Below are 27,935 nucleotides of genomic sequence, written 5' to 3'. Positions count from 1 at the left end.
GTTGTCGAGACTTCACACATGAGCAAACATCAGCTTTTTTCTTTGTGACTCGTAGTTTCTACTTGTCCGTGTCAAACAGGAGGGATCGGCGGATGTGTTTTCTAAAACACTTCTATGATATGAAGCTTCTCCTCAGCATCAGGAGGAGCCAGTGAAAGTGGTCTTGGCTCATTAGGACCCCCCCCTCATGCCTCTCTGCGGACTCCAAGCACATCCAGCTCAGGGGGAGACCCCGGGCAGACCCAGAACACACTGGGGGATTATACATCCCATTTGTCCTGGGAGAGCCTCGGGATCCCCCACGAGGAGCTTAAGGAGGTGCCGAGGGAGACGGGTGACCAGGCTGAGCTGCCACCGCGACTCTGAGCTGGATAAGTAGCAGGAAATGTTTGGATGAATGGATTAAACTGCTGCAGCTGGTGTGGAGTTATTTTAACTGCCATTACCACATTAAATCCTCCTAATTTAATCACAAATATGTTCTTCCCTATGACACATAAGTGCATAATGTAAGTTAAACCAATCTGGGTGTTATCTCCTGGTCCATTCAGAGCCACCAGGAGCACCAGGACCTGCCAACTGCATTCAGGAAAATACACTGTGTTTCACCGAGGAGGAGGAAGAGGAAGAGGAAGAGGAAGAGGAGGAGGAGGAGAAGAAGAGGAGAAGAGGAAGAGGAGGAGGAGGAGGAGGAGGAGGAGGAGGAGGAGGAGGAGAAGAAGAGGAAGAGGAGGAGGAGGAGGAGGAGGAGGAGAAGAAGAGGAGAAGAGGAGGAGGAGTGCTGGTGTGCGTCCCTGTGTGTGTAACAGTGATGCGCAGGTCAGAACGGGTCATAGAAATGATTATTCTGATTAATATCTGGTGGGATGTGGGTTAAAAATGAATAACATTACCTGCAATGATGCTCCAGCTGCAGAAACAACAAGTGTCTCTCTTTATTAAAGCCGCTGAGTGATTTATTCATATTAAAACACGTGTTAAATAACTCTGTAGTCCATCACTGTTAAAGAGGGTTTGCTCAGTAACAACTGTCTCTGCTCATGCAGTAAAAAAAGAAAAGAACAGTTCTGGTATCCCTGCTCACTTTATCCAATCAGGACAGAGAAACCCATTAAGAGGCGGTCCTGGTTCCTGATCCGTGATCATGTGATGACGTAGAGGAGGAGACAGCTAACAGCAGGATGAGCAGGAAGTCAGCTAAAATAATGACAACACTGAGAAAACACATGACCAGCGACACAGAAGCTTCATTTAATTGATTATTTAAATCACCTGACTCGTTCTCTCTCTCTATATATATATATAAAGGTAATATTCTGGCAGCAGGGGGCGCAAAAATACTATAAGATACGAGAAAAAAAAAAAAAAAAGACTATATGAGATTTGCTTTTGGCCTTTTAATGTTTAGCTAAGTTGATTTAAATGTACAAAAAAATAACGTGACCTTTGGATATGGTTAAAAATTGTTTTAATACAAATAACCAGGCTTAAAATTGACGAATATCTTGCTTTTTGTGATTTTTATTGATATTTGGTGCATTTTTCTTATTTATTTTTCTTATTATTTCTTTTACAGTGTAGTGAAGGGAAGTTACTCCTAACTCCTCATAGTAATGAAATAAACACATGAGGTTTAAGTATAAGTCTGCTTTAATCAAATTAATGGTGATGGTGAACAGAATTAGACATAACATATTATATAGATTTAAAAACAGAAGTTAAACAGTGATATTCATCAGCTACACACACACACACACACACACACACACACACACACACACTCTGCCTCCATGACGACGGTTTTCACAGCTTGTGTTTCTGAAACTGATCTGAGGTCTGAATGTGTTCTTGTCGTATCACAGAACACCTGCGACGTTCTCTGACTGTAATCGAGGGCCGTCATTGGTTGATTGACAGACCTCATTCATCTCTGTGATTGTTTCACCCCGTCATTTAAAACCATTACCTCGCCCTCAGAGTGTGTCTGTGTGTGTGTGTGTGTGTGTTTTGTCAGAAAGCAAAACTCGCCTTGAGGTATTAACCAAGTCAGGCCTCATTTCACACAGACACACACACACACACACACACACACACACACACACACACACACACACACACCTTTCCTCCCCTTTCAGCTCTCACTCCTTTCTTTCATTTCTTCTTTCTGTCAAGCGTGAAATCTGTTCAATCTTTTTTCTTAGTCTGACTGTACAGTGAGAGCAAACACACACACACACACACACACACACACACACACACACACACTGACACTACACTTGTCATGAACTCGATTTAGTCGTTCTGAACGTGAACAGATTTAAAGTTTGGCGGCTGTGTGACTGGTCGGACGACAGGAAGAGAGAGAGAGTTGTGTGTTGTCGTCCTCTGTTGCCTCAGTAACACCTGAACAGCTTCTGGTGCTGAAGTGACGTCATCATCGACCGGGTCGGGTCGGGACGGCTCCAGCTGTGTGGAGCTCCGGCTCAGATCGTCTGGGATGGAAACACTAATGAACAGTTTCTGGTGTTGAAGTGTCCGACTCCACTCAGAGTATCTGATCCACGTGGTCCTCCAGCGATCGTCGTCATGAAGAACACGTCACTGAAACGACTGATGTCGTCTTTATTCTTGTTCTCACAGGGTCTTACTCTCTCTTTTTGTTTCTGATATTCACAATTTAAACATGTTAAAAGTTCGCAGCCCGTTCGGCCAGTAGCCTACAAACAAAAACTGTCTTCTCTTATTCCAGAATGTTGGTATTCTCTGATTAACTGGTGACAAAATTGCAAAAATCTCCAATCGCAGATGCTTCTTTGCACTTTCATCCGTTCAAAGACTCCTCACTGGTGCAGACTGGAGCTTCTATGCCCGCCCTAGAGCCTGCAACAACCAATGAGTGACCCACTCTCTCTTCTTTCTCCTCTCTCCTGAGCCAATCACACGCCAGCTTCCTGATGACTGATGCATCATGCAGCCAGTGGGATTGTAAATCCAGTCATATATAGTTTATATATATATATACGTTTCAGAAATGTTCTGTGGATTATGAGACTTCACTGTGACTTTACATCATCATGGAGAGAGGAGAGGACGAGCGGGTTTCACTCTTTGGGTGAACTGCTCCTTTAAAACATAACAGGCTCTTATAAATGTGCTGCTGTTGTTTTGACCTCTTACATGTTGGACAAATTAGAAATGATGAACGACGTCAGACGACCTGAGTATTCTCCTCAGCATTCAGACTGCTGATAAAACCCTCTATGAGTTGTGTCCTTGTGTGTGTTTCTGCCTGTGTGTATTGTTTGTATATGTGTGTGTGTGTGTGTGTGTGTGTGTGTGTGTGTGTGTGTGTAGTTGTGAGTATCGCTCACAGAAAGAACTACTATTTATTTCCCCCACGGGAGTCATGAGAGCTTCATCTGAGCTTTTGTTCACATGAACCTGAGTGGGAGAGTGTGTGTGTGTGTGTGTGTGTGTGTTGTGTGTGTGTGTGTTGTGTGTGTGTGTGTGTGTGTGTGTGTTGTGTGTGTGTGTGTGTGCTAGCAGTCTATGTTTAGCCGACAATTTTCATGACCAGGTGTTCCTGTTACCGTGGCAACCCTCGGAGACAAGAGGTCAGGTAGAACTGGATCGGAGCGTCTCTCCGTTTCCCTCTCGCTGATTCTTTTTTTCCATTTTTATTTATTTATTTGTTTGTTTTGTTTTTTTTTTCGTGGGGAGTTTTTCACTTTAACCCTTCGCAGGCTGTCGGACACGACACGCTGCTGGTTGGATGATTTTAAATGCAGGTGTCACCTGTTTGTTGTTTTTTTTGCATCCTGAAGGTTAAAATCATTTGTTCTATTAGAACCTGATTGATTTCTCTCAGACGGTGAGATTTCCTGAGAAGAGAACGCATTTTCTCCAGCAGCAGGTGAGTGTGATGGATCTGCATCGTCCCTCCACACATCCAGATGTTTCCTGCTGTCCGTCAACACCTGCAGGAACATTTGACCTGTGAGTGACCACCGATAGTTTCCTATTAAATCCAGATGTTTGTGGGAAGTCTCTGCTCGACAGAACTGTGAGCACAGCGGACGATAATGACGCCAATCAGCACTGTGAGCTTCAGGTGTTGTTGATGTGCTACTGAGGGACAAAACTGCTGAACAGACTTCAGTTTATGGTGTTAATTGTCCTCATAGACACCTGAACATGCTGGAGGCTGACTCAGGTACAGTTAGCAGCAGGTCACATTCTCTGCTTTGCTTTCATTCCACTTTCTCCAAACGGATCATGTGAGGACAGCAGCACACATGTGGAGTCAGATTAATGACTCTTATTCTGCTGTCACAGCGGGAACACAACACCAGAACAGACTCACAATCAAAGCAAACACAGAACACAAGCAGTAAAAACACAGAGGGGAGAAATATGCGACAACAACAAGCTCGTTCTCGTCTGAACTAATGAAGGAAGTCGAGGCTTCGTCACTGAAGAAAGACGAGCTGCAGGTCGGTTGATCCGATCGTCCTCACCAACCGAATCTACTGTTCGGCGCTCTCAACACGACGATGCCTGAAAACGCACAACGCTATTTGAGATTTTATGTTTTGGAGGCTGTTAAGTTTGGTTTGTAGACCTCAGCAGAGTTATATTATACATGAAGAGATCAATAATGTTGAAGGATATGTTTCTGATGTGAAGCAGACACAGTTACAGAGAAGTTTCATTGTGCCGCTTCATAGAAAAACACGCGATCAATAACGGAAATCTGCCGCCTGCAGAGTCCCCGCTATAAACAAACAGCGGAAGGAGAAGTAGTGTGTGTGTGTGTGTGTGTGTGTGTGTGTGTGTGTGTGTGTGTGGGTGTGTGTTATTAATTGGCCCTGGGGTGAAAGTTAGAGCACCTTTCTCAAAGTCTCCGTAAAGAAAACTTTGATTAATGCCGCTAAGAGACGGAGACTAACTAAATCCTTTATTGATCCCCGAGGATAAAATTCATCCAATCAGGGATTCATCAGATCTTATCGATACTGATTCATTACCGGTGTCGTCCTAACGAAAACCTCATCAGTTTATTTAAAGCTTCCATCTATTTCCTGGCTGTTTGTGTTTCAGAGAAAAGCTCCTGCGCAAGTTTTACAAAGTTCACTCGAGTATATTTACTCAGACAGGCCCACAGTTGTGAGGTATTTGTACTGAAGTGCATCAAATGTATGATACTTTTTACTTAATTTATTTAATTACTTTAACTTTCCAAACCAAACCTATGAGAATTTAATGCTTTGTTACAGATTAAACGCCCCTCAGACGCTCACAAGTGTTTCTAGTTTCCATCATAATAACTTGAAGGCACATCGCTGGAACATTTTTTACACAAAGACAGAAAGAAATTCATGTAGAACATTTGCTGAATTTACCAAAAGGTCCAAATAATGCAGAATGAGTCAGAGACAGAGTTTCACAGAGTTTAAAAAGTGTCTCCAACTCAACAACTCACTAAATTGAGCGTTTTTTAAAGGAAGTCTGGGGACTTTCTCCACGGGGACAAAGAAGGAGCCTATATTGTTACTGTTTAGTGTCTTTGTAACATGTGACATGTTTAGATCAATAACATCATTCTTCTTTCATAAATGGAGTGTAAATGGTGAAATCAGTGTAAACAGTGTGTTCAAAAAGCTGATCAATGTTGGCAGGTAAGACTTTAGCACTTTAGACACAGAAGCAGACAGGCTGGTACAGACATGCTGCCACAAACTGACACTTTTTACAAGGAGACAAACAACTTCAGCTGAAAGATTTAATGCTGAATTTACAACAAGGACACAATCACTTACAATCTGTCACACACACAGTTTCATTATGTTTATAAAGTTTTACGCTACACAACAACTCCTTAAATTAGCTGATTTGTTAATGGAGTCTGGTGAAATTGTGGTTAATAGTTGGCTTCATGTATTACATTTAATGCTGAGTTTACAAGGAGGAGACAATGAGTTACAATCTGTCAGAGTTTATCTTTCACTGTTTCACAAGTTTCTCGTAATTCAACAACTCACAAAATTGAGTGTTTTTTAAAGGGAGTCTGGTGACTTTCTCCAAGAAGTAGCCTATATTGGTTAATGTGTCTTTGAAAAATGTGACATGTTTCGATCAATAACATGTTGCCTTATTTAATACATTTTGTGTAAATGGTGAACGTTGAAACATTTGAAACATAATGACATCATTCCTTGTCTCCCCTTTTGTTTCCTCCTCCTCCTGGTCTCCTCCTCTTCTCCTCCTCGTCTCTCAGGTGCTGCTCATCAGGTAATTAGTCCTGAGCCATATTTAAGAGAGGGAGGAGGAGAAGGAGCTGTGTTCTTCTTCCACAGATCAAACTGTCCTGACTGGTGTGAGCTTGTCTCTTTTATCCTCAGTTGGTGTTTTCTTTCCTTTTGACGATGGAGATCTGGTGGTCCTTGTTTTTAATGGCTTTGTTTGTTAGTTTAATTTATGTGGTCTTCTCTTAGTTCTGGGTCCTACGGCCACCATGTTGCTGGCCCAGACTACCTCCATCCTTTTTGTTCATTTTGGCCTCCAGACCCTCAAAGTTTTGCTTAATTTTGCAATTATATGCAATAAGCATTCATTTTCTGTTGCAACCTTGTCCTCGGGTATGGCGTCCTTTTTAATATGTTGCATTTTACAAGGTGGAACCAGTTGTTCTGTATTCTGCAGATTATCTTCATACACGACTATGTCAGTATTTGAAATTGAGCAGACTCCCTTAACAAATCAGCTAAATTTAGGAGTTGTTGTGTAGTGTAAAACTTTATAACATTGTGAAACTCTGTCTCTGACAGATTGTAACTCATCGTGTCCTTAACTTCAACATTAAATGTAATACATGAAGCCAACTATTAACCACAGTTTCACCAGACTCCCTTAACAAATCAGCTACTTTAAGGAGTTGTTGTGTAGCGTAAAGCTTTATAAATATAATGAAACTGTGTCTCTGACAGATTGTAACTCATTGTGTCAAAATTTCACCATTTACACTCCATTTATGAAAGAAGAAACACGTTATTGATCTGAACATGTTACATGTTACAAAGACACTAAACAGTAACAATGTAGGCTACTTCTTTGTCCCCGTGGAGAAAGTCCCCAGACTCCCTTAACAAATGTGTCAGTTTAGTGAGTTGTTGAGTTGGAGACACTTTATAAACTCTGTGAAACTCTGTCTCTGACTCATTCTGCATTATTTGGACCTTCTTGTAATTTCAGCTGATGTTCTACATTAACATTATGTCTGTTTGTCCCAGTGATGCACATGTTAGTTCGGTTGCCACCAGACTCCCTTTAAAAATGTCTACATTCTGAGAGTTCTTGAGTCAGGAGGAATTCATAACATTTTTGAAATAGTGTCTCTGACAATTTCCTGTTCATTCAGGCCTTCTTTTCAATTCGGCATGTGTTCTACATTAAGTTCTTTCCTTCTTTGTGTAGAAAACATTGTGTGTGTTTGTCTCAGTGATGTATGTGTTTATTTGCATATAGAGTGGGGAGAGAGATTGAACTACCCGGTCTGATTGTGCTGCTAACATGGCTTCATTCACGGTGGTGTTGCAGCTGTAGCAGCATCACTGATGGAGTTTCTCCACAGTGTAATTCTGCTGGTGGAGCAGTCGTAGTATTAACAGTAGTATTACAGTAGAATTACTGTTCCTGGCAGGCGTTAAAGCCGTACGGAGACGAATGAAAGCAGATGAGAATGTTTTAATGTGTCGTTTCTCTTTTCATTTAATTCCTCCGTCGTATTAAATGTAATTTCAGTGAGATATTAAACTTCCATCTTCATGCTCTCCCTCCTCCACCTCTGCCTTCTCCATCACTTCCCCTCATGGCCGTCCTCCCTCCCTCCATCTGTCTCTCTCCAGCTAAATGCCAGCTGAAATGAATATGTTAATGCAGAGGGCTGCTGGCTCGTAGCCGTGTGATCAATGAGGCTGCTGGCTGTTGGTTCAGTTTCGCTGAGGATCTATAGGGAGTGCCGATCATTAAAACACCAGCGGGACCGGGCCTGAGCTGCTTAATGAAAAAATTATCACTCATTATGTATCGCAAAGGTAATATTATCTTAATTTAAATAATTTTTCAGTTCAGCTTTCTAAAATCTGGATCAGCTGGTTTCCTGTCGGCGCTCAGGAACAAACAAACAAAGTCTGTTTTTCTTCTATTTTTCATCAGGAAGGAGCAGCTGAGGACAACTTTCATTCTGCTCCTGGGTTATTCTTTTAATCAACTCGCTAAATGAGCAATTAATGTGCAATTAAACCTAAATCATTAACGGGGGCTCAGTTTGATGAAGCGTGAGTCAGCAGGACCCTGGAACTGACTCACCTGTTACACCTGTGCTTTCCCTGCAGCGAGACGACAAAATGTCTGCAGTGAAAAAGTCTTACTTCTTGTTTTGTCATCTGAAACCTGAAAATCAAGAGTAAAAGAGCAAATTTGACTAATCAAATCAAAACAAGTGGACTACTGTGTGGAAAGTATTATCGACATATGCTTTAACAGCGAATCGGTGCAGAGCCAGACGTTCTGGAGGAATAAAGACCCGTTTTGTGTCAGTATTTGTGCCACATACGATAAAAAAATCAGGGATTGTGGTGTGTTGTTTCCCCAGTAAAGACACCACCCTCTTCAGCTGTTCCTGTCCCTTCTGACCGGCCGGCTGCTGCTATTCTTGGATCAAACTCCTCCGTTGTATAAATGCTCACTGCGGTGTTGGTTCGATCCAAACCTCCTGCAGGAATAAACACGCAGAGTCACATCAGATTCTGCTCCGATCTAAAGCTGTTCACTGACGGGAGGAGAGTTCAGAGATTACTTTTGAACTTGTGGGATTATAAAGGTGATTTATCTTCACTCCTGTTGATCGGCCTGACTGCAGCAGTGATCCAGAGTCAAAACTAACATTTTTCGGGCACTAATGTTCACAGACGAGGAAGTGTTTTAGTTTTATTCACGTTATATTTAGTCACACTTCCGTCCTCACTCTCCGACTCTCCTGGAAGTTTTAGCGACAGACGACCAAACAAAACCAATCGTTACCTTGAATTAACCTGCAGATTTCTTTCCAACGTAACTCAACAACATATACAACAAAGGTCTGGTCGTTTTTAGACATTTTAATGCAGAAGTGATGCAAAGGAGGAAGATGACATTAAGCAAACAGTGTAAATGAAAGGGAGGATTTAAGGAGAGAAGGGGCAAAGTGAAGGAAAGTAATCAAGAAGTCAAGGAAAGACAAGAGGAAAGAATGAAATGTAGACAGAAACAAGAAGAGAAGAGGGAAGTTAAATGAAGTAGTAAAAAAAGGGGATAAGGCAGCAGGAGAGGAGAAGCATTAGTTACAGAAAGACAGAAGGAGGCAGTGAATTAGATGAGACGGCAGTTAATGAGAGGAGGAGCTGGCAAAAAGAGGAATTTTAATGGAAATGGAACCGAGCCGAGGCAAAAATGTAAAGAGGAGAACGGGGAGGGAAGATAGTGGGAGAGTTTCAGACGGCGTCATTATCGCAACTCAGCAAAGTGTTTTGCTCCCGAGAGTTAGTGTGTGTGTGTGTGTGTGTGTGTGTGTGTGTGTGTGTCTATGTAAGTGTGTGTGTGTGTGTGTGTGTGAGAGAGAGAAACTAAAATAGGTGAGACAGTTTTTTCTCGTTGCCAAAGGTCGACGGATCAACAGCTCGTCTGCTGCTCTGATAACACACTCTAAATTAGACTGCTGTGTGTGTGTGTGTGTGTGTGTGTGTGTGTGTGTATGAGTGTCTGATTGGACGACAGTGATTTATGGAGGTGAAGTTTATCGTCATTACGTTGAAGGATGAATATTCACAAAATTCTTCTTCCTCTCTCTCCTCCTCCTTCTTTGTCTAGTTTTCTTTCTTCCCACCTCGCGCTCTTTGTCTCCTCTTCCTCCTCCTCTTCTTCCTCTCCCTCATTTTCCTCCTCTTCCTCCTCCGCCTCCTCCTCATCTTCCTCCATTCTTCAGGTGGAGGGCTGTTTAACAGCGGCTGAAGGATTGAACCTCCTCTCTGCTGGAATAAACTAAAAACCAGTCAATAGGACGTTAATGGAAACACAATTTATGACTTTAATTTGACCAAACAGGGTCAAACTTGTGTGTGTGTGTGTGTGTGTTTTATTAAAGGTCGGTCAAAGATCATAAATTAAAGGCACATTTTGTGTGTTAAAGCAGCTCAAACTAAACGAGGCTTCAGACAGAAGTCATTGATTGTTGCTGACACTTCACAATAACCATCGGGAATAAATGGTCATCAAACTTTAGCCGACGGTGACACAAATAAATACATACTGAATATTAATATTAATGTGTATATGTTGTTCTTTTTTGGAACCTGGATTTTGAATTCATCCGATGTTAGTTTTCAGCTTCATTTAACAACGCTCGCTCTCTGTTCCTTTACCCGCCGTCATGTGTGTCTTGTGTTTCGGTCCTGCAGATAGTTTGCTCTCCGTGGATCATAAACGTCACTCTGAGGTCTTTGTTGTGTTCTTGGTGTCAGACATATTTTCTCTGTGAGGCAGCATCAAAGCAGCGAGAGAGAGAGAGAGAGAGAGAGAGAACCAGAGATTCAGGTCAACTAATGCTGTTTGTTTCTGGAGGAGAAATAATATCTTAACACGGCTAACGTTAATGCATCACGGTGGAGTTAGCTCACAGACAGACTCTGTGTCTCCTGCAGCTGCTTTTGTTTCAGTCGACACTGAAGTAATACAGATGTCAGAGCTTTGGGGTCTTTGTTCATCTGGTTGCTGTTTCACGATTCATTAAGTGTAATTTTTTTCCTTTGCACACTTACAGTTGAGTACAGATATCACTCTGATATGATGAGAGCTCTATTTACTGATAACAAACAATGAAATGCTCTACAAACCATTTATTGCGCAGTTGTAACTTCATAATGGCCGTCTAAATTATATTCATAGGTGAACTACAATATTTATCAAGTATTATAAACAGAAGATTAAGATAAAGATGAGATTATGCATCATGTGACATCCTTAGCACCACTAAGACGCCTCCCAGTGAAGCTGTCATCCTGCCTTTGGGTTTAATTTCTGCTGAGTTGCCTCCTGAAGAGCCAAAATCTGCCCAGCTGTGGCTCACCAGGAAATGCCTTTTTTGATCTTGGTAATGCTCCGACTGGTTCCCTCCCTCCCCTCCTCGTACACTGTAACAGCTACAACACACAAGATCTGACAAGAGAGGGAGTCACGGGTTGCCAGTCGGGAAAATTGGGTCTGAAAAATGCTGCTTTGATGACAAAATTTAGGCAGTAAGTGTGAGAGTACCGATGAAAGTTCTCATTAGCTGTGGTTGTAGCCACGTTAGCGGCTCGGTTCTAGGGATGACAGAATCGGTACATCAATCCATCACTTTGGTCCAAATGCCTCAACAACTGTTCGATGAATTGCAATGAAATTTGTCTCCAGAAGATAAACCCTACTGACTTTGGTGATTCCTTGACTTTTTTCTATTGCTACTTTTGGTTTGGTGAAATATCTCAACAACTGTGGATGATTTGGATGAAGTGCAACAAAATGTAGTGAGGACATTCATTGTCTCCAGAGAGTTAACCCCAATGACTTTGGTATTTCCCTGATTGTTCTTCTACTGCCAGCACGAGGTTGTCATTTGTGGTTCAGAGTGAAATATCTTGACAACTTTTGAAAGAATTTCAACAGATTAAATCAATACAGAGATTCGTGGTCTCCAGAGAATCAATCCTACTACCTTTGGTCTTCTCCTCATCGCATCTATCAGCACAAAAACTTTGTAAAGCTAATCATTGTTCCCAGCAAATGAACCCTAATGACTTTGTGATGCCATGACTTGACTCTGGTGAGATAACTTTTTAGATTGTTATTGAAATATCTCAACAATTTAATTGGTGCTGACATTCATGTTCTCCAGCAGATGAATCCTCCAGACATTGGAGATTTATCTGACGTTTCATCGAGTGCTGCTGTGACGTTAACATTTGTGTTTCAAAATGAAATATATCATGAAAACTGTTTTTCCTGAAATTTGCTTCAGTCATTCGTGCTCCCCAGAGGATGATATGTAGTCCCTTTGGGTATCCCTTGACCTCTAGTGCCACCAGCAGGTTTGTGTTTACACACATTCATTTACACTTCTTGGCTGAATGGGCACAAAACATGTATAGTTTGTCATGGTTTCCAGTTGATGCATCCTACAGACTGCTACAGATATTCATGCTCCCCACAGGAAACATTTTTAGTGCCCCTGGCTTTCCCTCTTGTTTCACCAGCAGGTATGTTTTTCACATAGTTACTTTGAAATCTATGTATCAGCAACATTTTTTAACAGCTATTCATGGTTCCCAGCTGATGATCCCTTATGACTTGGGTGATGCCATGACTCGACTGTGGCACCACAAAAGTATTACATTTTTGATCGTCATTGTAATATCTCAACAATTAAATTTAGAACAGACATTGACGACTCATAACATGTAATTTTGATGCCGTGATTCTCCATCTAACATCTAATACATTTAATTAACACGGTAAACATCTTACCTGCTGTAAGTTACATTTACGTTTACATTAACATTGTGAGCATCATCTTAATATTAGCATTTTGCTCAACTACACTATGCCAAAGAACGGCCTCACAGAACTGTTAGCGAGGTTTTGTTGCACCAACAAAAAATTATCTTATACCAGATTAAATCATGGTTTCATTTAACATATTGATTTAAAACTTATCTCAAAATAAAGAAAGACTTATGTCCAGATGAAGATATGTTAACAATTATTTTCCAGATTTTCAATAAACATACAAAACTTCCAACATTAACATGTGAGTTTGGTTTTCTTTGACCCTGATCAGATCGTGATGAGGAGGATAATGTCAGGATAAGGATCTTCTCCACAGATCTGCTGAAACCAGGAAAAATGTAAATGCAAACTCAACACTTTGTTTAACTTCACTCTGCTGCTTTGTTTATTAATGTTCGGTTTTACCCTCTCGTCTTCTGTTTATTCTTCAGAGCTTCACACAATGTTCCCCTTTTATTTATGACTGCTTTTATGTTTGCTGTGTCTTCTTTTTCCCCTCTGTGTTTTTATTTGATCTCCTACATGAGTGTTATTTTTTTATGCACTAGTTAAAGAGCTCAGATTTAACAAATGATGCTGAATATGCATGATTGATTGGTTTCATCTGTAATTCTCTCTCTGACTCAGTATGTCCCTTTGAAGAGGACTTATAAAACCACATCACGCTGTGTGTGTCCTCCTGTAGTTCAATCGATTTCATACCTACAGAGTGAGGACGTGCATGCAAAGTGGGGACATTTTGCCAGTTTGTCACATTTTTAAGACCTGTTGTTTTAGGGTTGACTGTTATGGTGAAATTCAGGCTTAAAGATGGAAATGTTCATTTCCAGGAAAAGGGTTGATGTAGTATCCAAGATTTCACCCATCAGAAGTGGCTACGTTAGCAAAAACAGTGTGAAAATGAGGCACACGCTTCTTTATCGTAACGTAAATATATATCTATGCAGTCTGAAGTCTTCTGGTCTCCCTTATTGAATGAGGGATACAGATTACTTCCACCTGGTGGTACTGAGAGTTGTTTCCTCTTATGTAGTCACAGAACGTACAAGCTCGTTGGCTGTTAGCTGTCTGCTGTCATCTTTGCGGTGTGTTCAAGTGCAGCTTTTTGGTGACACAACAGTCAGCTTTCGTTGCTGTTGTGGTGTGTCTGGGCCTTTATATCATTGTTCAACATTAACTGTTGGACTTTATATAAGTCACAGTCTTTGTTTTCTTTGCGATCAAACTCTGAATTAATCAGTGTGATCTTTGGAAAACTTTTCCCTCAGACTAAAGTGCTCACATGCAACCAGTTGCACAGGGCGACATATTTTAGAAAACAATTTATTTTTGTTTTGACCTTGACTACGCATCCATGATAAGCTTATACATTAAAAACACATTCTTCGTGTATGGCAAAATATTAGATTCCAATATCTTCTACCCTTGATTAGTTTAAATTTTCTTAATCTAAACTCGACATTTTCGGATGCCAGAGGGCGGCTAGTCATACGCAAGAAACATCATTAAATGCTTGAAATGAAGCTGCGGCGACACACACACACACGCATACACACACACACACACACACACACACACACACACACACATGCATACACACACTGCAAACATGAATAAAACATTTCTCCAACATTTTGTCCAGCTTGGACTGAGGACAAACAGAGGCCACTGGGAGCTCCAGTATGATGACAACAAACAAACACACACACACACACACACACACACACACACACACCAGGTTTCTGAACGCTGACTGTGTGTGTGTGTGTGTGTGTGTACCAACCGCATTCTTGTTTTTGTTGTCATTGCATGTCGTATTATTGTAATAGTTTGTGTTTGTGTGTGTGTGTCTGCCCCCTGGGGCCGGTTGCCATGGGGACAGTGATAAGGGTTCTAAATGGAACTAAATAATTCATGAGCTCTTGATAAGATGCACGACACGACACACACACACACACACACACACACACACACACACACACACACAAACACACTGCACACTCAGATACAACACACGCAATTACGAGGGAACAAGACAGACCCTCTCCAGACAAACAAACACAATGAGAAACTGAAGAACAAACAATACAAGAACACACACACACACACACACACACACACACACACACACACATACACGCAGGTCTATGAGTGTGTAAATGTTGGACAATGCAGCTTCATTACACCCACTTCAGATTTCACAGGTTTTCTATTTAAATTTGTTGACGCATCATCAATAACTGACTGACATCTGCGTTCTCTCCTATAGTTTTACATGAAATTGTGCGTTTGAGTGAAGATCAACGTGAGAACAGACATGAGATTTTATATTCGGACTCCTTGATTGGAAATGCCAAAAAACTTGAAAGAAATGAAGGAAAAGAAAAAATCGCAAAGAGGTTTTTTTGGCTCTTCCTCATGTTCATTGATCCGATCACAGTGATCGATCAGAGCGACCAGTCTGACCAATCAATCCCCGACTCGGCCGTCAGCTGACCTGCAGACAGACCCCGATAGAACCGATCAATCGGCCGACCAGTGAGGTCATCTGGCCCGGGGAGGAGGACAGCTAGCCAATGAAGGCTCGGTGCCGTCTAGGGCTCCGATCTCAACGATTGATCAGGTGATTGATCACGGACCTGAGGTGGCCAAGTTATTCTTCCTTCATCCAATCTTCTTAATCATTCTCCTCCATCCATCCATCTCTTCTTCTTCTCATCTTCTTCTTCTATCATCTGTTTCTTCTTCTATCCCTCCTCTTCCTCCGTTTCCTCTCTCCTCACCGTCTCCTCCTGCTCCTCGTCTACACAAGTGTTTTCTTCTTACTCTGTACACATTTTCTGTTTCCCCTCCACCTCTTTCATTTTCTTCTCGATGTAATAAAAAACCTTATTCTTCTCCATCTACTCCATCTCATCCGCTTTTCTCCTAATCCTCCCTCAGCAGTGATAAAACTTGTATTTCTCCGTCGTCTCCTCTTCTTTACACAGTAATAAAACCTCCTCACCCCCTCCATCTTTTAATCCCATCTCCTCAAGTTCTGCTTCACTTTCTACTGAAAATAAACTTTTCTTTCTCACCTCCTAAACCCTTCTTCTCCTCCCTCTCCCTCGGCAGTGATAAAAACAGTATTGCTCGTTCATCTCCTCTTCCTCCTCTTCCTCTGCTGACAGTGATGAAGAGTGTTTCTCTTCCTCAGACATTCATTTGTCTCAGAGGCAAACTTTTTAATTACTTTATCGTTTGGATCCGGGAAAACAAGCTGCGTTAATATGGACACACTCAAACGCTGATTGCTTTATTCACAGGTGTTCCAGCGACAGATAAGTGAAGCTGAAATCTCATCGTCGTCTGGGTTTGGATGAGGCAGGATAGGCTCACTGTCGCCTCTTGTGGCTGCTGTGGAAAACACACCTGTGGTTTTCAACAATCAGCGACCTAAATGTTATAATTCAGTGTCTTCTTGTTCTTGTTTTTCTTGTTTTATTTTGATATTATGCCCTCTTGTATCTCTTCTTGCTTTTCAGTTCCTCCTGTGTGATTTTCCCTCTCAGTGTTTCTTTGTTCATCACTTCACCTGTCCTTCCTGCTCCTCACTCACCTCACCTGTTCCTCATCCCACCATTAGTGTGTCTGTGTCCTTGACAGTTCGTTCTGTCTGTCTTGTTCCATGTTACTCTGCCTTGATCTGTTGTTCCTTGTGTCTCCTGTTTGGTATGTTTCTGGTTTTGGTTTCTTGCTTCTCTTTTTGATTTGAAATTGCTTCATCTTGCACTTTGTTTGAGCTTTTTAGTTTTAGCTTTTTGTGTATCCCGGATCCCTTGGTTTTGTATTCATTCAGCTTTTGTTCAATAAAGCTTGCTAATTGTTCATCCATTTCCTGCCTCCTGTGTGTGTCTGCATTTGGGTCCTCACATTGCTTAAACCATAACCTAACACTAACAGCAGCTGCAGTAGATGTTTCTAATCTTTAGTGAAAAGATGCAAGCAAATTACCGGGACGACTTTAAAAAAACTTGTGGACTTAGTATCAACAGTTTGCACACAAATGACACGAATTTACACACGGATTTAGTACTATTTATGATAATAGTACTCCTAAAAAAAGATTTAATAAAAGAAAAATAATCACAAAAAGAAAGAGGCAGATCTTGAGAATTGCACCTTTTAATTATGGTCTGGTTATGTTAAGCACAAAAAACAATTGGATGATGACATATAGAAATTTGAACATAAGCACCTTTTGCAGAAATGTTACGTGCAAACATTTAGTGTGTCATCTAACAAGTCAGTTTCAGAAAGCAAAAGGACTCCTGCTTTTCTTGTGTTTCTACAGTTATTTTCAAACTGGACCAGATAGTTTCTGTTAGAATAATTTCACCTGTTTGCTGCTTATTCCTAAACCCCTCACCTTGGGCGAAATAACAGGCCAGATCAATGATTTATTTCTAATACGACTTCGAAAGACCACTGTGAGCGGCAAAATATAGCCCCTACCAGCTGTCTATGTAACAATTTCTTACTCTTTATTTCTCAGCAGACTCTGAAGATGTGATTTCGTTCATCACCATGTGCAGCCTGCAGAATGTGTCTCAGGTAATTGACTCATCGCGGCCCCAGTTTTTATTCACTGAGTGATCTAATCAGTGCAAAAAAAAAAATCCAATTCAGTGTACAGGGATTGACTCGTTACTAAATTATAAAGCAATTTGAGCAACAACAAGCAAAATCAATTTCAGGCCAATATAAGAAAAGAAACCAGATTTCTTTTCAACATGTGAAACTGGACTGTGCGGATATAAAACAGGACATCTGGTTCTATGTGGTCGAAGTGAAACCAAACGGATGTCGATGCAGAGTCCTCACAAGAGTGACAAACCGCTGTACATGAGTGTGTGCGCTGCAGGGTGTTGTGTAAACAGGGAGGCTCTGTAGCGTAAATGAAGTGCCTCCCGGCTGCTCTGGGCTCAGATGGTGCGTTGGGTTCGTCCTTCTGCTGCCGCCTTCAGGGCACCGGGAGCCGGGTGGAGCTGAGCAGAAAGGAGGAGGAGGGAGGGAAGAACTACTCAGCATCTGGGACCGCTCTCTCCCTCTCTCCTTTTGTTTCAGATGCTCACTCGCTCTCTTTGTTTTAACTCTGTCAAGATCATTTCTGCTTCTTTCTGACGGTTTAAAATTCTGATATGAGAAAGATAAGAGCGACACACATAACGTCACAGAACAAGTAGTGCCAAAAACAGCGAGACGATTGACAATAAAAAGAAAAAAGAAACCTCAAAGGCTTTGAGTAGTGACTGAACCCTCAGCTGATTCAACTATATGATCAAGGAACCTTTTATTAGCAATCACAAATGTTTCCATGTCAAACAACAGGCCAGCAGTGATGAAGGTAAATGACACTCATGTTCTATTTACTGTAGAACAGACACACACCTGTCACTAACCATAGCTGTAAAAATAAGTTAGACAGGAGTGTGTCATCAACAAAGAAGCTACCATGGGATACAATTTGTACATATATAGCATTAAAGGAAATATACATTTTTTTTGTTTTTGATTAAAATTGCTGTATTTAAAAAAAACGTCTTTGTTGAAGACATTCACACAAGAGGAAAGTTTAATTAAGCTCAACTGTTTTTGTTTTTTGTGCGGTTTAACTATAGCAGAAAAACACGACAGAGCTATGTGAGTGCCTCTGTGGGCTAAATGCTAACACCTACTTATCATTCTATTATTATATAATAGTTACTGCTTAAAATGACACACACTTGCACAATTTCAACAAAGTTTGATGCACAACTGAAACTTCCACAAATGGTAAGTTGTTCAAACTTTGTATGTGCAAGTTTGTGAGCGGGTTTGTTGTTGTTTGTCGTTTTTTCAAAAACGTACCCTGGATCAAAAAATTCATAGTTATGAGATAAAATGTCAAACTTATACATTTTTTATCTAACAATTTCCATCTTCAAATGATGACTTTGTGTGTCATTTGACTTTTTTCTGATAATTTTGACTTCTCATAATCACGACTTTATCTTACAATCTCAACTTTTTATTTAATAATAAACCTTTTTATCTCATAACTGAATTTTATCTAATCATTCTGACTTTTTAATCATAATTGAGTTTTTGTCTCATACTTGTGACTTTCTAAATCATAATGAGAACCTCTTACCTTATATTTATCATTTTCAATATCAATATACGTTTGTTGTCGTTATTTAATATGTCTCAAATTCTTTAACTTTATATTTATGAACTTTAACACATTTTAGCTCTTATTTACGACAAAACATAGTATTTTGTTTGTATTCTTTTCTTAAATTGATCAATACCTGAGTTTAGTTGTGAATTTTTTTTAACATTGTGTGTTTATCTAAAACATTAGCTGTAGAAAAAACATACACCTGTCGTCTGTCATTAACATAACTGTAAAAATAATTTAAACAGGAGTGTGACATTAACAAAGAAGTTGCCATATGATACAATTTAGGAAATTATAGTATTAAAAGAAATGTAGATGTGTTTGCTGTTGTTTAAATATATATATTTTTTGCCTTGCCCAAGTTTGTTTATGGGTTTGGTGTTGATTGTACCTTGCTGATGTTTTTTTTTTTTTTTTTTTTTTTACCTCAAAGTGTTTTTTCATGAAGAGAATCACAAGAATCTAAGCTTTGTAATGATGTGGGTCCCTGAACAGGTTAATCTACAGTTAGGAGTATTATTGTAAATCATGTTAGTAGATGACAGTTTCTTTATTGTCTCTATCCTTTAATTCTCTTTCTCTCTCCCCGTCTATTGCTGCCTACATAAAGCCGACTGTATTAATGTTGTCGTCATTCACATTGATGTACTGATGTATCATTGCTCTTCATTCTGCTGACATCATTGCTATCCATTCTGCAACAACACACAGAGGCCAAAAACTTGTCTATGATCCCTTTCTTCATGAAAACATATAGTAATAAGTCTGCGAGGGGACTCAGCAGGACAGGGAATGAAGACGGACTGATGAGACTTTCAATTCCCACTACCAGGAACGAAATGATGAGGGGCAGGAACAACAGCGTGTAAATAAGCAGCACCAGAACCAAAGTTCCCACAATTCGTCGTTTTTCATCAGAGGGTACAGAGATGGAAGCAGACAGAGCTTTAACAGTCCCGACCAGGAAGAATATGAACAATGGGAAGGGAAGAAGAAAGAAGTAAGGTATAGCATTTGGAAATGCTAACATGAAAACAGGAAGGACCCAGACGACAACACAGATGGCCACAGTGCTCTTGATGGTTCGTCTGAAGCGGTACCACAGTGGGTGGGCGATAACCAAATACCTGTAATACAAGATGATCTATGATGAGCTTCATAATGTTATAGTAAAAAAATGGTCAGACACATAAATACCTACAGACATACTGGAAATCGTTACCTCTCCATTGCGACACACACCATGAAGCAAACGCTGGCCCCCATACAATGGTGGTATATCCAAATGAAGATGAGGGTTACTAGATGACTTATATCTCGAGCTGGCCAAGCAATCATGCAGCAGAGCTGAATGAGGTCTGTGATGAGAAGGTTGATGACGTAGATCGGAGCAACATGATCATCTCGCACCTGCAGGAAAACATTGGCGAGAGTGAACAAGTAGTTGTAAACATGTTGTGAACTTCCTCCAAAATATGTAAATGTTCTGCCCAGAAACTGTCAGTGGTCAGACACATTTACATTATTCATCCAACTGTCCTTTGTGCTGTCAGAAATAACTGTGGAAGCCCATTACTGCCCATTAGTTTAACATACCCTTGATAAAACAATTAATAATAATAATAATAATAACAACAACAATAATAATAATAATAATAATAATAATATTATTATCATCATTATTAATCAAAATCATTATGTTTTAGCTCATAACTTCAAGTTTCTATCTTAAAGTTATGACTTTCTGTCTCATCACTTTGACTTATTCTGTAATAATTTTGACCATTACAAGATTATGACTTTTATACAATAACCTAGTTGTTTTATCTCATAATTATGACATTTTAATCTTAAAATAGAGTTTTTTCTGTCAACCAATTACTTTTTACTTTTACAATTATGACTTTCTATAACAGTTTTTATCTCATAATTATGATATACCACGGAAACTGGTTGAATGGGCTCCCATTAGTATCAGATACAACACAGGCAGATAATGAAGGACTCTGGGTCATGATGTGCAGTACATACCAGTAAATACAGAGCATAAATCGCCACAAGGGTGAGAGGAAGTCCAATAGAAACGATAATGTATATCAGAACATCCCTGATGAAGAAAACTTCTGTGTCATCAGAGAAACTGAAGGTGACGTTGCTGTTATTAAAGCTTCCATCCAGTGAGGTGTTCATGTAGAAATCTTCCATTGTTCAGAGTGAAACCTGCTGAGAGATCAAATTGTGCAATAACTAACATTATTCATTGTTCAGTAACAAGTAATACAAAACAGAAACATTCATAATATAATGATATTAATAATGATAATAATGTTTTGGTCAGTTTCTTTTGGCTCAGTACATTTTTTGACAGTTTTTGTGTTTCCAATGATTTTCTGATTTTCAACATTTTTGTCTTTGTTACACGATCAATAACACCAAATTAATTTAAGAAATGTCTTGAACCATAATATAATGTACACCAACGGTATGCTTTTAACACATTCCACATTAACTTTCACGAACATTACTTAACCCTTTTTAATCAACATAGAAAAAAAAGTTGGCTAAATCACCTTTGAAAGTTGCGAGACGTCACCTGAAGTCGTCCTGTCACCAGCGTTTGATGTTTCGTTGTCTGCATCCAGCATAACAATGGTAAGAGTGAACAAGTACCTGTAAACATGTTGTGAACTTCCTCCGAAATATGAAAATGTTTGCGCCAACTGTGGTCGGACAGATTTACATCATGACCTAATTTCCCCTCGGGAGTAAATGAAGTTATCTATCCATCTAATAACAATCCAACTGTCCTTTGTGCTGTCAGAAATATCTTTGGATGCCCATTACAGCCAAATGGGAACAAACTAATGATGAAAAACAAGCATTAATCAAACAATTTTCAGTTTTCCATCTTAAAATTATGACTTTCTATCTCATCATTTTTACTCTCATCTCATCATCTTATCCGTGATGGTCACGGGGATGTAACTGCTTCATCCCCTTTATCAAGGATTCGCGGGGGTTGCTGGAGCCAATCCCAGTTATCTCTTTGGGCGAAGGCGAAGGCAGGTAGCTTGCTCAAGGATACTTCTGTTTTTACAATGCCTGAGTTTAGGTGTTGATCTCGTTCAATCCTTGGTAGTCGATGCAGGGTCGTAGTGTGCCATCTTTCTTTCATACAAAGAAGAACCCTACACCGAGGGGAGAAGAGAATGAACGAATGAGACCCGAAGCCTTGGAGCTGTTAATGTTCTCCTCCATCGCCTCCCTCTTGGGGCACGACAGATTGTACAGGTGGCTAAAGGGGAGAGTGGCACCAGGGAGCAGGTCTATTCCGCAGTCGTATGGGCGGTGAGGAGGCAGGGACAGGTCACGTTCTTTACAAAATACAGGAGACAAGTCGTGATAAACGGGAGGCACTAGTGACAGATCAGGGGGTTTGAGCGCGGGCGGATTTTTCGCCCCGTCTGAGGGAATCGCAGAGCGAAGCAATGAGTGTGGCAAAAGGGGCTCCAGCTGGAAATGGTAGCTGCGGTCCAGTCTATGTGGGGGTTATGAAGTCGCAGCCAGGGGAGTCCCAAGACCACCGGGGAACAGGTGGAAGGGATGACGAACAGTTGAATTACCTCCCGATGATTGCCAGAGATTATGAGGGTGATCAGTAAAGTGCGCCATGTGATCACTGCCAGCCTCTGCCCGTCTAGAGTGTTCACAGTTCTGGGGCTGTCGAGGGTTTCTACCGGGATGAGAGCTTGTGCGACCAGGGTGCTGTCAATGAAATTATCGTCTGAACCCACAAACACCTGGATGGGTATGGAATCATGAGTACACTGGAGCGACGCGGGGAGATTTATGCAAACTAAAGGGCTGGGGCAGGATGATGTTTGGCCCACCAAGGTGCCCTCTGTCAATGGCGAGCTGGACCTTTTGGCAAAGCAGGGCAGAGGGCGAGGAAGTGACCAGCCTGGCCACAGTACATACACAGCTGGAGGGCTCTTTGGCGTTGCCGTTCCTCCGGCGTGAGGCGAGACCTCCCCAGCTGCATCGGTTCCTCCCCACCAGCAGAGGGAGCGCTGGGAGCGCCAGAGGGACGTGAGGTGTTCATTGGGACTGGGGGAGTGTGCGGGGACTGACTGGGGTGGCGATAGACACTCTGCGACTGTTGGAGCTTCTCTCTCTTGTCCTCTCTCTTAAGTGATTATCAAGACGGATAGCTAAGAAATAAGTTGCTCCAGATTTGTTGACTCTTCTCTGGCTGCTAACCCATCTTATAAATTCTCTGACAGTCCACGTTTAAAGGAGCTTATGAGCGCAGGCTCGTTCCAGCCGGTCTCTGCCGCCAGAATGCGGAATTCAATGGAATACTCTGCTGCAGACTGAGACCCCTGCCCTAGTGTGAATAGTCTGCTAGCTGCCACAGAACCCTCAACTGGATGATCAAACATCTTCTTCATCTCTTCTACAAATGATGCGTGGGAGTCGAGAATACTAGAACCCCCCTCCCACAACGCGGTCCCCCACTGTGCCGCTCTACCTCCCAGGAAGTTCATAGTGTGGGATTTATCAGAGGCATAGCTAGTGGGCTGGTGGGGGCACAAATGGCTCCTTGATGGTGGATGGAGAGGGCAGGGCTGCAGGTGTAGCGGGAGTTTGACTCACAGAGCCAGAGGAGGTTGATGGAGACTCTGGTGGTTGGGTAAATAGCACGGAGACTTGCTGGCCCAGCTGGGAGACGTTGGTTGTCAGAGTTTGGAGGGCCTCCATAATCTGCTGGAGCATTTGGTCATGCCTCCCTACGAGAGCTCCTTTAGCATTCAGCGCCTGGGCGATCGATGATGGGTCCGCCGGGTCCATTTCTTGGCCTCTTGGAGTGGGAGCAGATCGGGCGGTGCGCAGGCAGTGGGGCTGGAGCGCTGCAGCCGGGCTGAAGGGACGTGTAGTGACGGGTCGCTCGGAGGAGCGCTGGGCTGGTGCGGTGCTGCAGAGGTGCAGAGGTTCGCTAGAGCAGAGTGGTGGGCACTGAGGTGGACACTGGAGACAGATTGATATTAGTCTTCATTCAGGAAACACTGGAGTTATAACACAGGGACAGAGCCATATACCACGTGTGGTTCACGAAATCATCTGGCAACAGGCGGCGCGATGACCAAGGCTTACAAGCGGGCGGTGATTGTAGATCTGCTGCCGGTGCGTGTGATGGTCCGGAGGCTGCAGCTCCGCCCAGCTCTCCAATGCACCTCTGCAGGCAGACAAACACACAAGCACAAAAACACAACACCCACACACAGACACTGCAGCCCTGTGATCATGACATTATTATTATTATTAATCAAAACCATTATTTTTTAGCTCGTAATTTCAAGTTTCTATCTTAAAATTATCACTTTCTGTCTCATCACTTTGACTTTTTCTCTAATAATTTTGACCATCACAAGAATATGACTTTTACACAATAACCTAGTTGTTGTATCTCATAATTATGACATTTTGATCTTATAATAGAGTTTTTCTGTCAACCAATGACTTTTTACTTTTACAATTATGACTTTCTATTACAGTTTTAATCTCATAATTATGACATTTTAATCTTATAATAGAGTTTTTCTGTCAACCAATGACTTTTTACTTTTACAATTATGACTTTCTATAACAGTTTTAATCTCATAATTATGATATACCACAGAAATTGGTTGAATGGGCTCCTATTGATATCAGATACAACACAGGCAGATAATGAAGGATTCTGGGTCATGATGTGCAGTACATACCAGAAAATACAGACCATAAATTGCCACAAGGGTGAGAGGAAGTCCAATAGAAACGACAATGTATGTCAGAACATCCCTGATGAAGAAAACTTCTGTGTCATCAGAGAAACTGAAGGTGACGTCGCTGTCATTAAAGCTTTCGTCCAGTGAGGTGTTCATGTAGAAATCTTCCATTGTTCAGAGTGAAACCTGCTGAGAGATCAAATTGTGCAAAACTTTTACTTCTAATATTATTCATTGTTCATTAACAAGTGATACAAAACAGAAACATTCATGATATAATGATGATAATGATAATAATGTTTTGGTCAGTTTCTTTTGGTTCAATACATTTTTCGATTGTTTTTGTGTTTCTAATGATTTTCTGATTTTCAACATTTTTGTTTTTGTTACGTGATCAATAACACCAAATTAATAAAAAATGTATCTTGAATCATGATATAATGTGCACCTACAGTCTGCTTTTAACACATTCCACATACAGTTTCACGAGCATTATTTAACAATAACAATAATTTAATCAACATAGCAAAATAAAGTTGGCTAAATTACCTTTGAAAGCTGAGAGACGTCACCTGAAGTCGTCCTTTCACCAGCATCTGATGTTTCGTCGTCTGCATCCAGGAAAACAATGGTAAGAGTGAACAAGTTCATGTAAACATGTTGTGAACTTCCTCCGAAATATGAAAATGTTTGCACCAACTGTGGTCGGACACATTTACACTATGACCTAATTTCCCCTCGGGGGTAAATAAAGTTATCTATCCATCTATTAGTAATCCAACTGTCCTTTGTGCTGTCAGAAATAACCATGGAAGCCCATTACTGCCAAATAGGAACAAACTAACGAAGAAAAACATAGCCTTAACCAAACAATTCATATTTTTTATTTTCCATCTTAAAATTATGACTTTCTATCTCATCATTTTGACTTTTCCTTGATAATTCTTTCTCTAATCATTTCCTATCGTATGCTGATCAGTATATCAGTTTAGTTGTGATCCTTATTTAACATGTTGTGTTAATCACCACTTCGTGGTCAAATAGTTCCAAACTTTCTGTTTTGATTTTGTTATTTTACTATTTAATTTTTGCTAACGTCTTAATTGTGACAACTATGATAAATTATGAGGGTTTATTTTCTCAAGTATGACCTCAAACAATTTATTTTATCCAGTATTTATCACTTTTTAGCTCATAATATGACCTCTATCTCATATTTTCGTATTTTTATCTCATAATTTTCACTTTCATCTCATAATTTTATCTCCTCTTTAAGATGTTTTATCTCTTAATTAAGACAAAACATGGGAACCTATTATTAGGGCCCGAGCAGGGAACCTGCTGCTAATTTGCAAAATGTCGCAAACCTACTTTTTCCAACTCCTTCCAGGCAAGTTCACCGATTTGCAACAAACTTTTCACACAGCATCTGTGCACTCTCCTGACAAAATATTATTAAAAGAATTTTGATTTTCCAAAGAATACTTAACTTTTTAAATAATAACTTCCTCTAGATTTGAGTCAAAACAGGAAGTATTGCACATCTCCACATTAGCATGGAGTCCCTAAGGCTCTGTGCAAAATTTTGGCCAATGACCACTAAGTGGCGCTCTTTAAATTGAAGTATTTTATATCTCCACATCAGTTTTGGTACAACTTGGTACAATTATTGTCAATGCCCTCCTGAGGATATCTTACGAAGGACTTGACGATCCACCACTAGTTGGCGCTCTGGTGGCAGTCTAATATAATATTTGGCACTGTGGCTACACCGTACCACTTGTTATTGAAGTTCATGGGGTGGTATATGACCAGCAGATGGTGCTATTTTCAATGCAAAAGCGATTTTGGCCCTTAACTCCCACATAATATGTCTCACATTTTATAACCTTATATCTATGTGTTCCTAAATTGAGCTGAATTGTGTGATGTAGGTCATGACCACTTTTGCTTTCCATTCGCAAAATTGTGAACAATTTAAAACTTTCTTTTTCGAACTCCACCTAGGCGATTTGACTGATTGTACCAAACTTTCATGTAGCATATGTGGACCCACCTGACAAAAAGTTATCAAAACAATTGTGATACTCCAAAAAATGGTGCCGCTTTTATGGCAAAATGACGAAAGTACAGCTGGAATGCCTTCTCTTTTGAGTGGACAGACTTTCTCCACCAGAGGGCAGTGCTGCCTTGCTAATGGATACAAACCTCTGTTAAACAGTCTGCAGGGTCACACAGAGGTAGTCCTCTCATTATTTGTTCTTTATGTAGATTGCAGGGATTACTTTTGCCTTCAGCGTACATTGTTTAATACCGACAGAAGCATGAACAAGCCCTGACGGCAGCATGCCTCGACGCACACGGACTGCGAGGGCCCATTCATCGCTGCTTTGTGCTTTAATTTGTAATGGTTTTTGGACAATCATAGAACATAGACTTACAGAAAACATCAACTAAATAATCTTTAATTTCATGCAATGTATGGCCTAATGGTATCGGAGTATGGTATCTGTGAATTTTTGTATTTGAGCGCAGTGATCGGCCTGATACCCGATGCCAGTATTGGTCTTGGTGCATCCCTAGTTTTAACTGTTTTTTATCATATGTAAGCTTGAGAGATAACAGGAAATGACATGGTCAGATTCAAACTCGGGGGCAGCTGTGGCGAGGACACTGCCTTTGTACGTGACTCACACTTTACCAACTGAGCTACCTTTAACTTTTTATAATTATGTTGCATCAAATAGTTCCACACCTAATATTTTCTTGACACTTTTATGACACAGTAATTACTTCTTATCTCATAATTTTGGATTTTTATCTCATACTTTAAAACTTTTATCTAATACTTTACATTTTTTAGCTCATAATATAACTTTTATCTCATAATTATGTCCTTTGTCTTAACTCTTTCAAACTTTTATCTCACATTCATTTTAGCTCTTATTTAGACAAACCATGGGAACCTATTATTTAGTTTTTCTCCCTACCATACACTGATCAATACCTGAGTTTAGTTGTGATCCTTATTTAACGTATTGTGTTAATCACCAATTAGTGGTCAAATAGTTCCAAACATTCTGTTTTTTTGAGTATATTTATGTCATAATTATGACTTAATTATGACATTTATGATACAATTCTGAGTTTTAATCAATAAAATATATAAATACATAAACAGGTTTATAACTTGGACTTTTGATGATTTTTAATAAAATAGACTCGAGTCACATGACTTGACTCGAGTCGGACTCCAGTCGCAAATTTGAGGACTTGAGACTTACTGATTAACACTGATGAAAGACTCGATTTGACTTTGACTT

General features: G+C 40.5%; 1 protein-coding gene across 1 annotated transcript; it reads right to left on the bottom strand.

Moving 5' to 3' along the window:
• Nucleotides 1-19,475: 19,475 nt before the first annotated feature.
• Nucleotides 19,476-21,049, bottom strand: LOC115595943 (G-protein coupled receptor 4-like). The gene is made up of 3 exons (XM_030440790.1): nucleotides 20,876-21,049; nucleotides 20,067-20,254; nucleotides 19,476-19,971 (listed from the first exon to the last, which is right to left on the bottom strand). Exons 1-3 carry the CDS (start codon nucleotides 21,047-21,049, stop codon nucleotides 19,476-19,478), a joined length of 858 nt encoding a protein of 285 aa, XP_030296650.1.
• Nucleotides 21,050-27,935: the final 6,886 nt, after the last annotated feature.

The sequence above is a fragment of the Sparus aurata genome, chromosome 14, assembly GCF_900880675.1.
Source record: "Sparus aurata chromosome 14, fSpaAur1.1, whole genome shotgun sequence".
Taxonomy (NCBI): domain Eukaryota; kingdom Metazoa; phylum Chordata; class Actinopteri; order Spariformes; family Sparidae; genus Sparus; species Sparus aurata.
This window is presented reverse-complemented; position numbering and strand designations above follow the sequence as displayed.